The sequence below is a fragment of the Neophocaena asiaeorientalis genome, unplaced genomic scaffold, assembly GCF_003031525.2.
Source record: "Neophocaena asiaeorientalis asiaeorientalis breed wild unplaced genomic scaffold, Neophocaena_asiaeorientalis_V1.1 scaffold432, whole genome shotgun sequence".
In the NCBI taxonomy this organism is placed as follows: domain Eukaryota; kingdom Metazoa; phylum Chordata; class Mammalia; order Artiodactyla; family Phocoenidae; genus Neophocaena; species Neophocaena asiaeorientalis.
The window spans coordinates 2,246,541-2,261,975 of record NW_020174549.1 but is presented as its reverse complement, the minus strand read 5'-3'; the positions used below and the strand labels follow the sequence as shown (position 1 = coordinate 2,261,975).

The 15,435-nt window shown below is 45.4% G+C and overlaps 1 protein-coding gene across 3 annotated transcripts in view; it reads left to right on the top strand.

Moving 5' to 3' along the window:
* Window positions 1-15,015, top strand: part of PALM2AKAP2 (PALM2 and AKAP2 fusion) — a 348,936-nt gene extending 333,921 nt beyond the window's left edge. For all 3 annotated transcript variants that reach the window (XM_024757285.1, XM_024757286.1, XM_024757287.1), the window contains 2 exons: window positions 43-221; window positions 11,050-15,015. In XM_024757285.1, the coding sequence (XP_024613053.1) occupies window positions 43-221; window positions 11,050-11,148 (278 nt within the window). In that variant the 3' untranslated portion in view covers window positions 11,149-15,015. The remainder of the gene's footprint in view (window positions 1-42; window positions 222-11,049) is intronic.
* The last annotated feature ends 420 nt before the right edge of the window (window positions 15,016-15,435 follow it).

The window sequence follows — 15,435 nt, the reverse complement described above, 5'->3', positions numbered from 1 at the left end:
CCAGACAAGCTTAGAAAGGGTGTTCTCTTCATGTTGTTTCAGGGAAAATAGAGAAAGTCCAACCTCCTCCATCCCCCACACCTGAAGGTCCCAGCTTGCAGCCTGACTTAGCCCCCGAAGAGGCTGCCGGATCACAGCGGCCCAAGAATCTGATGCAGACCCTCATGGAAGACTATGAGACACACAAATCTAAAAGGCGCGAGAGAATGGATGATAGTAGTGTAAGTTTCGCCTCCTTTCCTCTTTCCCGTGTCCAAGGGTGACTTTCAGTACGGCGTACGGTACTCCGGTTCAGGCACGGATGTGTGTGCGGTTGTCTGGCCAGCACCGTGGTTCCAGCACCAATTTTCAAATGTGTGGTTTAACATGCCTGCAGTTGGGTTGGGGGTTTTGCCTTGTTCTCAAAAACTTTGATCATGCAAAGAGTGGGTCTTTTGGCTGCCAAGTTCTAGTTTGAGTCTACTGGTACGGCTAGTGCGTGAGGTGTGGGGTGTGTGTGTAGAAAGACACCGCGCAGGGGCAATGCGGGAGGAAGGACACAAGCTCCCTGAAATCACCCGCAGGCACCGGGGAGCTGATCTCAGCCATCGCTCGCCTGTTCTGTAGAGATGTTATTTCTCTAGAGAACTATGACGATGCTATTCCTTCAGTGTCTGCTCTGGGCGATCCCTATAAATGGTACACAGTGCTCAGAAGACAGTATGTTTTGGGCTGTTACCAAGCCGGTGTGTACAGTCTGGCAGGAGAGAGCCACTTAAAATGACAGTTAAAAACCACATAGTTACCCTGCTACCCTCAACCCCGAGAACTTTGCACGTGACATTCCCGCCAACCACAAAGGAAGTCGTCTACTCTGCGGTTTCTTTCTCCAGTAAGCGGCTTAAGAGCCAGTGCTGTCCACAGCCTGCACAGCCAGGAGCCTGGGGATCAGCCTCAGGGGTCCGTGCCAACCTCCTTGGAATCCATTAGCATTTATTGAGGTAACTGCCTCCTCCCCCCAAATAGCTTGGTTCGGTTGAGGATACTCCCCAGTTGACCCAGGACAGTCCTGGTTTATGCCTGTTGTCCTGGAGTAATTATTCATAGCATCATCTCCTTTCCCTCTTAAAAGTGCCCCAGTTTGGATGCTAAATTACTTGGTCACCTTAAACTTGAATGCGATGGGGCGCACAGTAGGAATTCCATGCTGGTTCACTGCCTCTCGTATCCAAGTTGGCTGAGTTAAAGGTTTTCTGGAGTTGAAGCCAGATACTGAACACTTAGTGGTAAAGAAAGCAAGCAAACACGCCTGTGGCAGCTGAATGACCCACTTGGTGTGTCTCAGTCTCCTCTCACTTGGGTTTGAGGCCTAAATTGCTTGGAATACTGGCCCAGCTCCTCTGTTGGGCTGGCATATTTCTGGGCTTTTCCCTGTATTGTACAGTGGGATGGGCCTGGCCCTTGATGGCTGCTGCTCGGGTTTCAACTGCCGGGGCTCCTTCTCTGAGCCTGTAGGACCTTTTCTGTCCACGAAGTCACTTTATCTGGCTCTTCTTTTCAGCCCTTTTAAGGTATTTTCTGGAGTCTGTGACCACCTTGAAGCTTAGGGCTATAAGGGGCTTTTCTTCAATGATTCCACACCATACATCAGCAGCTTTGGTGGAAGTTAGCTGGGATGTGTAGATGGGGAAGAACCAATGGACCACTTGCCTGTGACCCAGCTGAGTGATTTGGAAGCACGCTCTCTGTATCTCTTGTGCATGCCTTTTGTGTTGAAGTGCAGGTGTTAGGGGAAAACACCATACCCAGAAGTGAAGTTACTCATTTTATAGGCAGAGGCTGACACACTAACACTCAGGCAGCCACCTGATGAATGTCAATCAGGTTGGATTTTCCCTTTTCATGAAGGAAGCTGCTTAGAATCAGCCTTTTTTTTTTTGGTACGCAGGCCTCTCACTGTTGTGGCCTTTCCCGTTGCGGAGCACAGGCTCCAGACGCGCAGGCTCAGCGGCCATGGCTCACGGGCCCAGCTGCTCCGCGGCATGTGGGATCTTCCCGGACCGGGGCACGAACCCGCGTCCCCTGCATCTGCAGGCGGACTCTCAACCACTGCGCCACCAGGGTAGCCCTGGAATCAGCCTTTTAACATACTGATTGCCCTTCACTTACACAGTGAAGTGATAGCCTCCTGTCTCTATTTTTCTCAAGTAAATTAACATTTCGGGTAAGAAAGAAACCTGCTAACTAATCAAGCTGTTAATATCCCCAGATCTCAAATTCAAGGCCAAGTGTTTTGCACTGTTGTTGATATTATAAGAGAACCAAGTTTGTTGCTGTTGAAAATTCTTAGGAACAGAAAAAAAAATTCTATCCAACCCACTGTATCCTCTTTTAAGAGACCCAAATCTGGAAAACACACCCCCCCCCCATATATATCTAAAGCAAATATATGCTCATCAGTAAGACTTCATTTCAGAGCCGCCTGTTAACCTGTCTTAGTTCTTTTGATTCAGGGGATCTTTCTGTTGTGTCGTCATCCATCACTGGAGAATATGTTGGAGTTCATCTCTTTTCCTAGTTGATCTGTGGCCCCTTCTTTAATGGTCTCTCATACCAGAAGGATAGTCATAGCGGGCAGCTGGATGGCTTGAAGCTTGAGTTGTGTTGTAACTGGCTTCCCTGCTCCAGAGGTTGGTAGTTCTGCTCTCCTGGCTTCATCCACGTAGACTGTCCCCAGGGCAAGCCGTGGCTTCTTAGATCCTCCACCCTCTATGAACCTCACTTGGCTCACCTGGGTCCCGTGTCACCCGGCACTTCCACCTGCCAATATTCCTTCCAAAAAGTCAGTGGGCAGCATTTATGAGTCCCTCACGCGTGATCAGGACCTAACCACCTGTTCACCCATAGGAAGCAACAAGCTCTTTCTGAATTGAATGAGAAGCGTTCTTATCTGCTGTACTTCCCAAGGAGAAGGTAGACTTAAAGACAAAGTGGGGTAATTGGGATGCATGCAGAGTGATGCACTGGGTACAATGATGTCAGTGAGCGTGAAGGAGAGAAAGAGAAAGAGAGGGAAGGCAAATGAAGCTGTGCCCACCGTTTCCATGAGTAGCTTTCACTAACCTATCTGGGGAAAAAAACCTCATCCTCACCAGCAGAACAGGTACAGCATCCCTCCGCCCCAGAGCAGCGATGGTGTCTGGAGTCCTGTCCCCAGTTCAGGGCCCTTCCACTCTCCCATTTGATAAAATATCACCTGCAGGACAGGAGGGAGGCCTCTGGCTCACCGGATCCCTGCCAGGGGGTGGGGTGGGGACAACCGTGCAGTATTTAGTGGTCTTTTTCATGTTCTTAGCTGGCCTCTCTCCTGCTGGAAGCCCAGTGAGGGCTCAGAGAATGATGGAAGATGGAACATTAAATCATGAATCTCTCTCTGGGAATGTCTGCCCAGGAGTCACTATAGTAGTCGTATGAAGTCACCTGTCGTATGAAGTCACCTGTGGATGTTTCGCTTCCTTTTGCAGTTGGTGACAAAGTCAATGACAAGGAACCAGAAAAAGCCCCTTTTCTGAAAAGGTTACCCCCAAACGGCCATCCTTGTTCCCAGCTCAGGCCTTGAGATAACCCTTGAGTAGCGACAGTCTTCATCCGCCGGGGCTGGCTTCCTTGTTCTGCATGGTGTGGTCCCTGATGAGTGTCTCCATGCTCAAGGCTGAGCCAGGCTCCACCTCTTAAGGGGCCCCTTGGCTAACCTGGGGGTAGGAGGATTGCTAACCTCCACCCACACGCCTTACCCTGGGCTGTTTTCCAGCCTATGCAGGGCCTTTGTGAGAATTAGCAAAAGGCACCGTTTTTCAAAACTCTGTGTGGATGCAGTCCTGCACCAGCTACACGGTTGGTGAGGGGAGTCGGGGGTCTGAGCTTCAACCCCATCCATCCCCCAGCCTGGTGTTTTTGTGCAACACACACGCTGCCCACCCAGATGCAACCGTCCTGCTCTTAGTGGAGGTTTCTTTTATTTGGAAATGTTATCTTAAGTGGAAATGTCCCCTTATCTGGGCCTGATGCCATCTCTGCTCAGTCATGTAGCTCATAATGGCCTGATGAACCATAGTTTCCTGTAGGGCTTTTTGGTACCTTGCAAAGGAAGGATACTGAGACACCACTGTTGTTCTGGCCAGTTCTCCCCCACAGTCTGACCTGAGCCTCAGAAGACAATGAGTTCTTGAGTCAGGGGTGCTCTTGAACTTGTTTGGTAGATTTGCTTTCCCTTTCTCAGTCGAGGGGGTGCTGGGCTGAGTCCAGATTACAGCCTCCTGGACATTGAGCCCCATCCCTCCTCCTAGCACACAATCTAGGTGGGTTTTTCCTGTGTTCTCTTTCTTTCTCTTTTGCCCCCATAATAGTTACTGGGAGGGCGTTCAGCCTTCCCTGCCTGTCTTGGAATAAAAGAAGTCCTCTTTGATTCCTGGGCTAAGTCCAAGCTGGGGGCTGGCAGTCACTGCTTTTCCAAGAATTCCTGGCACACGCTTCCTTCTAGACCAGGACACCCTTTGGGAGTTCTAGCCAAACTCTCACTGGGTGGATGGAGGAAGCCCGTCTGGCTCCAGTGCCCACCCCCGCCACCGCAGGCTGTATGGGAAGCTCAGCCAACATCAGTGATGCTTTGTGCCCCCAGCTCTCTCGGGTTCTCACACATGCCCTGGGAAGGTGCAAAGGAGACGAGCACTCCACATTTATCAGCCCCCAGTCATCTGTCTGATCATTACAGAGCTGTGATTTTTTTTTTTTTTTTTTTTTTTTTGCGGTACGCGGGCCTCTCACTGTTGTGGCCTCTCCCGTTGCGGAGCACAGGCTCCGGACGCGCAGGCTCAGTGGCCACGGCTCACGGGCCCAGCCGCTCCGCGGCATGTGGGATCTTCCCGGACCGGGGCACGAACCCATGTCCCCTGCGTCGGCAGGCGGACTCTCGACCACTGTGCCACCAGGGAAGCTCCAGAGCTGTGATTTTTAAGTGCAGTACCTAAGAAGCAGTCAGTGATCACAGACATACGATCCCTCCTATCCAGTCCAGTGGGCTCTTTGGCATGGTCACCATGCCAGAAACCAATCAGTGCCTCTAAAGTCGTGAGTGTAAATGCAAGGTCATGACCACTATTCTGGAGGAGGCTGTCCAGAGTCAGTCCTTCTAACTCATTACCCACAGCCGGGACATTTTTTCTCTGAGCTTTTCTTGTAGTGACTTTTAGTTTCCTTTTATAGGAACTAAAGGACCCTTTTAGTTCCTACTTAATCACTCCACTTTCAGGAACTTATTTAGGACCTGCAAGGTCGTGATGAGGGAGGCTGCTTGGTCTCCCTTGGCAGTGCCATCCTTAGATCAGCTCCAGAGAATCTGCCTCTGCAAACCTCGCATCCAAACCGTCCCCTGTCTGTGGTTAGGGCCTTCTTTTCATGGGACAACAGACTACGAGACTACTTTGGGGTTCAGAGACGCCTACAGGTAGGGGAAGGGCTGTTTGTCCATAGATTCTCACAAATCCAGAATGCCCTTAAGGATCTTGCTCGTGGGCAGTTGGTTGCATACAACCCCGGGGGGAAAGAATCTTGTTAATTCAAAGCACAGAAGATGGAAGCAACAAATCTTGAATTAACAAAGTATGGCTTATCTGATATTTTCATGGAGGAATAATAGGGTATCTACTTGCTGCAAAAGATACAGACTTTTAAATAAACGAATATCAGATGAAGCAAGTCTTGGTGTGGGTGTGTCCTGGTCTCCTGATGTTACCTCCCCTCTTGTGTCCCCTCCCCCCCTCACCGGCGTGGTGCCAGTTCCCAGCTGGGGGGCGTTTTGTGAGTGTGTCTCTGCCATGTACTAACCCTGGTTTTTCCCTCTCTGCCAGTACACCTCTAAGTTACTGTCTTGCAAGGTGACTTCCGAGGTACTTTTCCACTTGTTTGTCTTGGTCTTCTTGCATGCCTGACCCAGGTGCATGCTGTCGTGGTTTGCCATTTCCTCATGGGGTTTTCTCCCTGCCTTTTCTGAATGGGGTGATTGCCTTGAAATGTTAGCGTCCATGCAACAGTGGTACACGCGGCTGTGCTTTGCTGTGCTGTGCTCTGGGTTGGAGAAGATTCTGTCTTGCTCATGGATCTGGAAGATGTTTGCACTAGAGGGTACGGCCAATGGGCTGTTCGGATTTTTGTTTGTTTGTTTCTTCAGCCGCTGACAGCAAATCTACTCTGGTCTGGTTAGAAAACCATGCAGCTCAAGAGGACTGGGCTGTCGGTTGGGATCAGTCCTTTGTTTACCTTAACACAAACCCAGAGAGCTCCATGCCATCACTTTAGGGATAACTTATTCCTACTGTGAACCAAAGCAGTTCTCCCCCCCACTCCATCTTTAAACCTGTATTTTTGGTTTGGAAGCTTCTTTAAGCATTGAATTTCCCCCAAGCCTCCACCTTTCCCCTACAACTTCCCTTCACACAGATTTCACAAACCTGTGCTATGAAAAAGCACAATATTTTTTACTTTTCCACATATATATTGACTTATTTATATGCTATGAGAAAGCATACTGGCTTTTATATTTTTTATTTCTAGAGCATTGTATTATTTTTATTTTAAAAGAATTATTGTAAATATACAGAATTGTAGAGAATCATTTATTCATTAACCTGTTGACAATTTATTGAGATCCCACTACACATCAGGCACTTTCTGGGTTCTGAGAAGACAGCAGTCACCTGAACAGTGTCCCTGATGCCATGGAGCTGGCATGCCAATGTGTCAAGGATATGGCAAAGTAAAATAATAAAGCCCCCTAGTCAGCTTTGTGCGTTCTTATCATTTCATAATATTTGCTTAATATTTTAAAAAGAAATTAATATTGCAAATACCATTCAAGCCCTCTTGTTACTTCTCCCAGCTCCCATTTCTTTCCCTCTTGAGAGGGAATTTTTCTGGAGTTTGGTGTTGATTGTTTCCATGCATGTTTTTATCCTTGTACTACGTATGTCTATGTACATAAATTATATCTAATGGTTTTGCATGTTTTAGAACTTTATATAAATATATCATATTGTAGTATCCTGTACTCTTTATTCTGTCTGCATCATTTTTAGATGTGTCCGTGTTGATACTTATGGCTCTAGTTCACTCATTATAATTGCCGTATATAGGATTCCATTGAATGAATACATATCTATTTATTCATTCTTCTAGTGATGGAAATGTAGGTTGTACCTTTTCTTTGCCATTACAAACAATGAGTCAATGAATGTTATTTTACACAGCTCTTTGTGTGACCTATGGAAGAAAGTCTCTAAATATATCTAGGGGTAAAAGTACTGGTTATAGGGCTTACCCATCCTCACATTCACTACCTATTGCAAACTACTCTTCAAACTGGCTGTGCTACCTATAGCACAGTATATATTTCACATCTCCATATTTAGCAAAATAATTATGGTTAACTGTAGACGTGAGCTGATGCTTATTAGTAGGTTTTTTTCACAAACTGTAAAATGAATATTGAAAATACCATTACATGGACCTTCTTCAGTGTCTAATTGTGGGTCTCAGTGAGGAAATGCTGGTTTAAGAATTAGACCCTAGGAGCCCACATCCCCTTGGAGTCAATGTAAGATTGATGAAAATCTGGTCAAATACATCCAAGGAAGATAAGACTAGGCTCTGTCTGCCTTCAGTGGAAGATATGAGGGATAAAATATTAATATAAATGTTATTTAACGTATCTGTCTTCTGTTTTATATCCCAGAATAAAATTATCTAGGTTGATTGCTGCTCAAACTGAAGTGATTCACTTGAATTCCCTAAGCACTGGAGAGAAAAATTAATACTAGAGGATTGTTCAAAGAGAATTGATTTTCTTTTTCTCCCACCAGACCTAAATCTGATTTAATTTGTGAAAACGATAAAACCTTAAATCAGGTCTTTGTATTATTATTATTTTTTATGTTTTCTCTCTCCACTCTTATGGAGAGTATTTACTGCCCTTTCTGATGCTGCTTCCTCCATACTCCCCCCAGCCACTGAGCAGCCGTGGAACATGCTGGCCCAGAGCATCGACTCTGCACCCAGAGTTCTGGGTTCAAATGTTAGCTCTTCCTCCTACTAACTGATGTTAGATTATTTTAAAACTCTCTGTGCTTCAGCTTCTTCATATGTGAAATTCATAGTATGAATCCCATAGAACAGAGGCGAGGATTAAAACCCGTAGCTGGTTCATGCGTGATACCTGTGATGTAAGTGTTCACTATTACCGGAGCCCCAGAGGCAAGTGCTTTTTTTAACCCAGAAAGGAAAGGAATGGACTTTAGGAAATAAAGTTAATATGTAGAAATCTAGAACAAAAGTTCTAGATTTGCTAGACCTTTATTCACACACACACACACACACACACATACACTCACTCACTCACACACAGTACTCTGAATTAATTGTGGAATAAATGCTCATTCACATACCTTCCCCAAGGGCTTGGCTTTTTTTTTTTGCGGTACGTGGGCCTCTCACTGCTGCGGCCTCTCCCGTTGCAGAGCACAGGCTCCGGATGCCCAGGCTCAGCAGCCATGGCTCACGGGCCCAGCCGCTCCGCGGCATGTGGGATCTTCCCGGACCAGGTCACGAACCCGTGTCCCCTGCATCTGCAGGCGGACTCTCAACCACAGCGCCACCAGGGAAGCCCAGGGCTTGGCTTTTTGAATCTTCAAAAGGTCTGTTGGAGGAGGGAAGAGACTGTTCTATCCTGAACATGAAGCCCTGTGCCCAACACTTGGTAGGAACCCAATAAATAGCTATAAGATGGATGGATAGATGGATTGAAATGGGTTCCCAAAGAACAGAGTAAATTAAAATTTTCAGGATGATTGAGAATTAAAATAGGGCCCAAATACAAGACAAGGGACATCTGAAATTGATGGGGACTATTTTTTTCAGAATCTTAGATTTATTTTTAGCTCTTATGTAAACCTTTCAGTTTGTATGTACAGTCTGCAAGGCAAACCACAATGTAGAGCTCCTTGTCAAAACGTCTTATGTTTGAATACCACTTGATTGCTTATAAAGCCCTTTCACATGATGAGAGAAATACGTAGTTATTGTTTAAGAATTTGCTATGCCCTGGAAACTTTGGTAGATTCTTTGCCTCATTTATTTGCCTCATTTATTCCTCAGACACCTCGGTACTATGGTTTTTATTATTCTCTTTTTACATATAAGGAAACTGAGGCACAGGGTAATAAACTTTCCCAAGGTCACATAGTTACTAGGATTTAAACTGAGACCTGCCTGGACTTCAGAGGCTGCATTGCTTCCTGAGAGAGCCTGTGAAATAGGGCAGGTGTTGTGTCCGTTTTACAGATAAAGGAAGTTGAGACTCAAGATGCCATGAACGACAGGCACAGAGCTGGAAACAAAGCTCAGGACTTGCAATTCCAGTTCCTTACTGCCTTCCAGTACCATGTTACCAGGCCTTGACCAGAAGATTCTACTGTTTAACTCTACCAGACTTGGAAACATGCTTTCCTCCTACTGATTTGTTATTCTTAGATGTTGACTAGGTGACCATGATATGTTTACACACCAACACTTTAGGGCATGGCTTACGTGCTTCCTGGTGAACATTCCTTCAGGAGACATGATTGAGTCGTGTCCTATACATCCGGTCAAAGCCGTCCCTGCTAGGAGGACTGGGGAAGCCTTCCTGGAGGAAAGACACTGCTGCTCTGGGAAGTCCATGCATTTGTCAGAGGTGCAGAGAAGCAAGTTGAGATGCCCGCTCCCTGCCCAGACCTTTAATCTGACCAGAATTTGCTTATGTCTGGGCTCCCATCACTGCCGGTAAACCTGCCTCTCCTTGCTTTTCTGGAGTTGCCAGCATCTCTGTCCCTTGCCAGAATGATTGTTCTCAGAATAAGCAAAGACTTCATCGCCTGTTGGTTGGATAACCAACTAGTGTTGGCTCTGCTAGACCTTAAATTCAGAAACTGCACATCCTAAGCTAACGTCACAGTCATTTAACTGGTTGGCGTGCAGGGGCTTCCTTTCGGTGCAGTATCATGAAATTGAGCCGTTTCTCCTGCGTTGGCAACCTAAATGTCATTCATCTGGATGTCATCTGGACCAAACTCAAGCTGGAGCAGACTGGCGAAGGATACCCCCTGGGGTCCACAGACTCTTCTGGGGAGCTGGAGGGAGGGTGGCCTCACCCCGATGGTGGTGAGCCTATTTGTCCTTGATGTTGTCACCTTTCACTTCCTTTACCAGCACCTGTGGCCCTGAAGTCACATCAAAATGCTCAGATTCCGTTTTTTAGTGGCCTGAGAAGCTCTTTTTCTTTTCACTTAATTCTTCTTTCAAGCGTAATTATACCAATGTAGATTTTTGTGGCACAAATATGATCACAGCTTATGTAGGTCCACAAAGCTTGGTGGAATGAATTCACACTGGTTCAGTTGTTTGGAATTACTTTCCCGTCTGCTTGTTTATGAAGAGACCAAGACTGTCCATAGCTGTGCTGTCCAGTATGGTAGTCACTATTTCCATGAGGCTATTGAAATTAAAATTAGTTAAAATCAGATATTTAGTTTCTCAGCCACACTAGGCATATTTCAAATGCTCAGTAGCCACGTGTGGCTCATGGCTGCCATATTGGATGTTACAGATACAGATCACTGAAATCAGATTGCACTGATCTATATAGCATGTAGCAATCCACTTCGTTATCTAAAAACTTGGTGCAGAGTCAGGTCTAGTTCAACGAAACTTGCAGAACATTTCAGGAAAATTCAATCTCTCTATACTGAAAACGATGGGTCAAAAGTGAACTTTGGCTCTGAAGTGAATGCTACCCAGAACCTCCCACCCCGCCACCTTTACTTTCACGTCTCTCCTACCTCCCAGCTGTACCAGACGCTTTACCACTTTCCCCCTCATTAGATGCTGTTGAGAGAGGGAAAGGAGGAAGGAAACAGGGAAGTTGGTTTGTGTTCATAATGAACAATCATGAACTCTGCGTAATTTTTTTCCCTCTCTCTTCAGGTCCTTGAGGCCACACGGGTTAATCGAAGAAAGAGCGCATTGGCCTTGCGCTGGGAGGCGGGGATCTATGCCAACCAAGAGGAAGAGGACAATGAATAGTCAACATCCTTCCACCCAGGAAGCTTCTTTGGTGCTTGGGTTCCCAAGAAACCAAGAAATCAACACATCAAAGCATTTTAATAGCATATTTATTAAAGTGCAAACAAACTCGGCAATCCTTATGCAGACCAGAAGAAGTTGCAATGTACAATGATGAAAAATCAAGTGAAAAAAGAAGTCCACCCATCAAACACGAACTCCCGGGAGTCAGAAGAGAAAGGATTTTTTTTTTTTTTTGTAACTCAAAGAATCCCCTGGGTTTGGACCACAGTTGATCCAAAAGGACAAAGAAGTGACAAGCAAATTGACATGGTTGCTACAGGCAGAACCAAGACTAGCCTCTCTGGGTGATGAGGAAAACAATGGTAATGTGGCCATTTGGAGAAGCCACAGAGCTGGTGCCATCCACCCAGCAGAGGATATTTCCCTGTACCTGCACCGGTTTCCACCCATCATAGCATCAGAGGTGTTGGACTAACCCCATTTACTCCAGCAGCTATAAAATAATGCTTCTCTCTCTATTTGCCCAGAAGAGGCATCTATGGTTCCATGTCTATTCCATTTAATTGTCTTGAATTGGGAGCAATTAAGGATCGCAGTCCATATTTTGAAGACAACATTTCTTCATGTTGCAAACACAACCTGTTCTGCATTAGGAGGTTTAGGAAGGGGGGAGAAAGCCAAACCAAATGGATTATTTTAGCTTTAGGATCTTGTCTGCTTATGATATTGACTGAGCTGCAGTTTATGAGAACACATTTTCACAATTCTGTTTCTTTATATGAAAACTATATTTAGTGGGCAACAACTATTTTTATGATGGGATGGGGGAATATATCCATGTATAAAACCTATACACATTGAACAGCTTGATTCAAGAGGGGAGGGGTATTTTTAGAGTGGTAATAATTGAAAAAAGGGCGAACTGCCTTAGAGAGGTAGACGTTGAGAAATAAAGAGGTGTTTATAACTATATTTTATATGTAAAGTGGACCTTCAGGGGAGTAGGAAGAATGATACTTTGGATCAATCAGAAAGAGACAGTAAAGAAAGCTCACGAAAGGTAGACAGAGAAGAAGGGAGGGGGAAAGAGTGGGCAAGTAAGGAAGTTAGAGAGATTATTTTTTCTGAGCAACCAGTATTTTTCAGGATGATACAGAGAAAAATATAGAATAGGAACTTAAGTGCAGGCTTAGGTTCAGCTACAAATCCTAAAGGTGGTGTGCGTGCGTGCGTGTGCGTGTGTGTGTACACATGCCTTTGTGTATGTGTGCAAAGCGCATGTGTGCTCATGAGTAAGGGTGTATGTGTGTGTGTGAGGATTAAAATTCCAGGATGATCATGGGACAAGGGTGTTCACTTATTTCCTCCAAAGCTGTTTGCCAGCGTCAGGAGTGAGTGAGAATTTCTTTTTTATGAAAAGGATATAGAGGCTCCGAGCTGATGCAGTATTTGTAATATTAAGTTGACCTAACATGGTATTTGCATGAGTCACAATGGCAAAGTTTTGAGCAGTTTTGTAATTTGACATTTAGGAAAGTACCATATTTATTCTCATGCTTTGTATCCATGCTTAGTATACGCTAAAGGACACCAGCTCTACTCTTTCTGTCATTTAAAGCAATATGATAAGGGTATTCAATCATTGAATGCCCTCAATTTCTGGATGAGAAATTTTTTAGTTCTGGCCATGAGAAAAAAACTGACCAGCCTTCTTTTTTTCCGTCCCCTTTGTTTTAAAACTGTGGTTTTTAAAAAAGCAATAAGTAAGTCAGACCTCACTAAAATTCATTTTTGTTTTTATGTCTTTATGTCATAAGCGCTAATGTGTTGTCCCGACAAGTAGCAGTTCCACCAGATTTGTATGTAGATCCATGCACATTATCTTCTTTTATTAGACTAGTGTCAACGTTAGGGGAAAGTTTATTCGTAAGCAAGTGGTAGACACAAAGTAAAAAATGGAACTCTCTGATAACTTACAAGGATCCTTTGGAGCTGCCAAGGGAACTTGCAATTTGAAGCCAAATTCTACAGATGGATAATTGGCGCCATCTTTATATGGTTCGTGCTCCTGAACATTCTGAAGGAATAGTCAACAAAATGTGCTGGACGCTGGGGATAGGAAACAAATAAGATCCCTGCCGTTAGGAATTTATTTTCAGGTGGGAGAGGCTGGCATGGAGACAGACATTCCCAGGAAAATGAGATGAGGAGTCCTGACAGGTGATATGGGGGCACCCAGGAAAGAAGGATGCTTTGTCTGAGGATTTCCAGCGTTCCCAAGACAGGCACGGGAATGAAAACAGTCGGGGCAGCAGCGTCGTGTGGCCCAGGGATGCAGGAGCTGCTAGGATGCCTGGAGAACAGAACGGTTCTGTGGGTTGCGCAAAAAGTGAAACATGCTTCATGATTTCTGGACTAACTCTGGATCTGGTAGTGACCAAAGACTTGATACAGATGAACTCCCCATCTTTTGCAAGAGGAAACAGTGCTCAGGACTTCCCTGAAGTTTTTGGTTCTGTTTTGAAGGAAACTGTGTACCCACCTTAAAACTACATTTGAGAAGAGAATGGGCAGCTGAAAAGAAAGCTTAGGAGGCCACACAATTCCTGGAATCGCTTTAGAGGCAGATAAGTTGGTCTTTGACTGCCGTTGATTGACCCAGACACACTTACTATGTAGAGTTATAGAGCCGGGATCCTTTGGTTCGCACTTTGGATAGGCAACAAATGGCGGCGTTTCCGTGACTCTCTCACAGTCACAAAACCGTTTAACTGTGGCCCCTGCATCTCCATCCTTTGCTTGTTCCCTTCTGCTGCCTTCTGATGACTGCTGCCCATTTCCTTGTTCCACTCACGTATCATCCTGTTAAAATGTAAATTAAAGTTCCCTTAGCAGAGCCAGGTTTTCTCTGTGCTCTTGAGTTTTTTACTCATTTAAGAAACATTGGGCCATGGCTTTGTACAGAGCACTGTGCTAGGCTCTGGGATCCCAAATGAACCCCTTTAACTTTGTGAAGATGCAGCAGACCCCTGGCGGAACGTCATCCGTGCCTAATCCATCGAGAAGAAGAGGCTTGTCCAAAACCCGGCCTCCGATGCTCATCCCTGCCCCCAGATAGCACACAAGCTTGTTAATCTCAGCTTGAACAGATGCTTAGATTCTGTAGATGTTAAAAGCTTTCCTGAAAGTATTCCATTCCGCAGTGTTGATAGATGTTCACTTTCCTCTGGAACTGATGACTGACATTCCTTGGCCTTCTCATCCAGAAATTATGGAAACAGGGTCTGTCAGTGGCAGGAGGCTGGGCTGTGTCCTACGTGCATGACACATGCAGTTTCCTTGCCTCTTTACACCCATGCATGCTGCCCACCCTAGACAGTGACATATAAGCAGTATATAGATCAGTGCCCACATATATACACAACACACACACACACACACACACACACACACAAGGCATAACAAGGAACACTAAGACAGTGTTGACTCGTCTCAGAAGACAAATAATTAAACATTTTTTCCAACTAAGGAATGGATGTAATTAAACTATGTATTGAAAAAAAAATAGCCTAAGTGTTTAGAGATGGTGACTATATCCAGTTGTAGTAACAGAACCAATTTCCTGAATTTTAAGCATTCAGTGAGTGAGCTGCCAATTTTGATTTTGTGTTCCTCTTTACCCAAATGACTTTTTTTTTTCCTTTTTTGGAGGAGGGGGCACGAAGCAGCAATACTGCGTTTGAAAATAATACTCTGTATCTGGCTCTCCTGTGTATGTTACCACTTCAATGTTACTATCCTGCTTCAGTTTTATAGTGATTGTGAGGCATTCAATGCAAGTATACAATTATTTTCTCATTAAAATCCAGTGTGTGTTGTGCTTTTATAAACGAGGGCCACTTGTTTGACCGTCGGGGGAGGTTGGAGGACCGAGCAGCCCGAGGGTAGCATGCCAGCGCTCTTGCCTCTAATTCCATGGGGCCACATCTGCTCCTTGCATATTTGGAACCAAGAAAGCAGTACTAGCTGGCGGGGCAGACCTTTGACAGGCTGTTCCCAATGCCTCCTTTGGCCGTGTTGTCTCCAGCTGCCGTGGCTAGACCTGGAAACTCCGACAGGACCCACAGAAATGATACACATGCCTCTTGAGGTAGGTAGACTCCAAGGTCAAAGAGATGGTGGGGCAAACGGTAGGACAAACAGTAAAGGTCAAGCTTTGCACGTGGCTCTTAGGCTCTAATTTTTATTATTCATTCCATTCCCAGCACCTGTATTTGGCTCTCC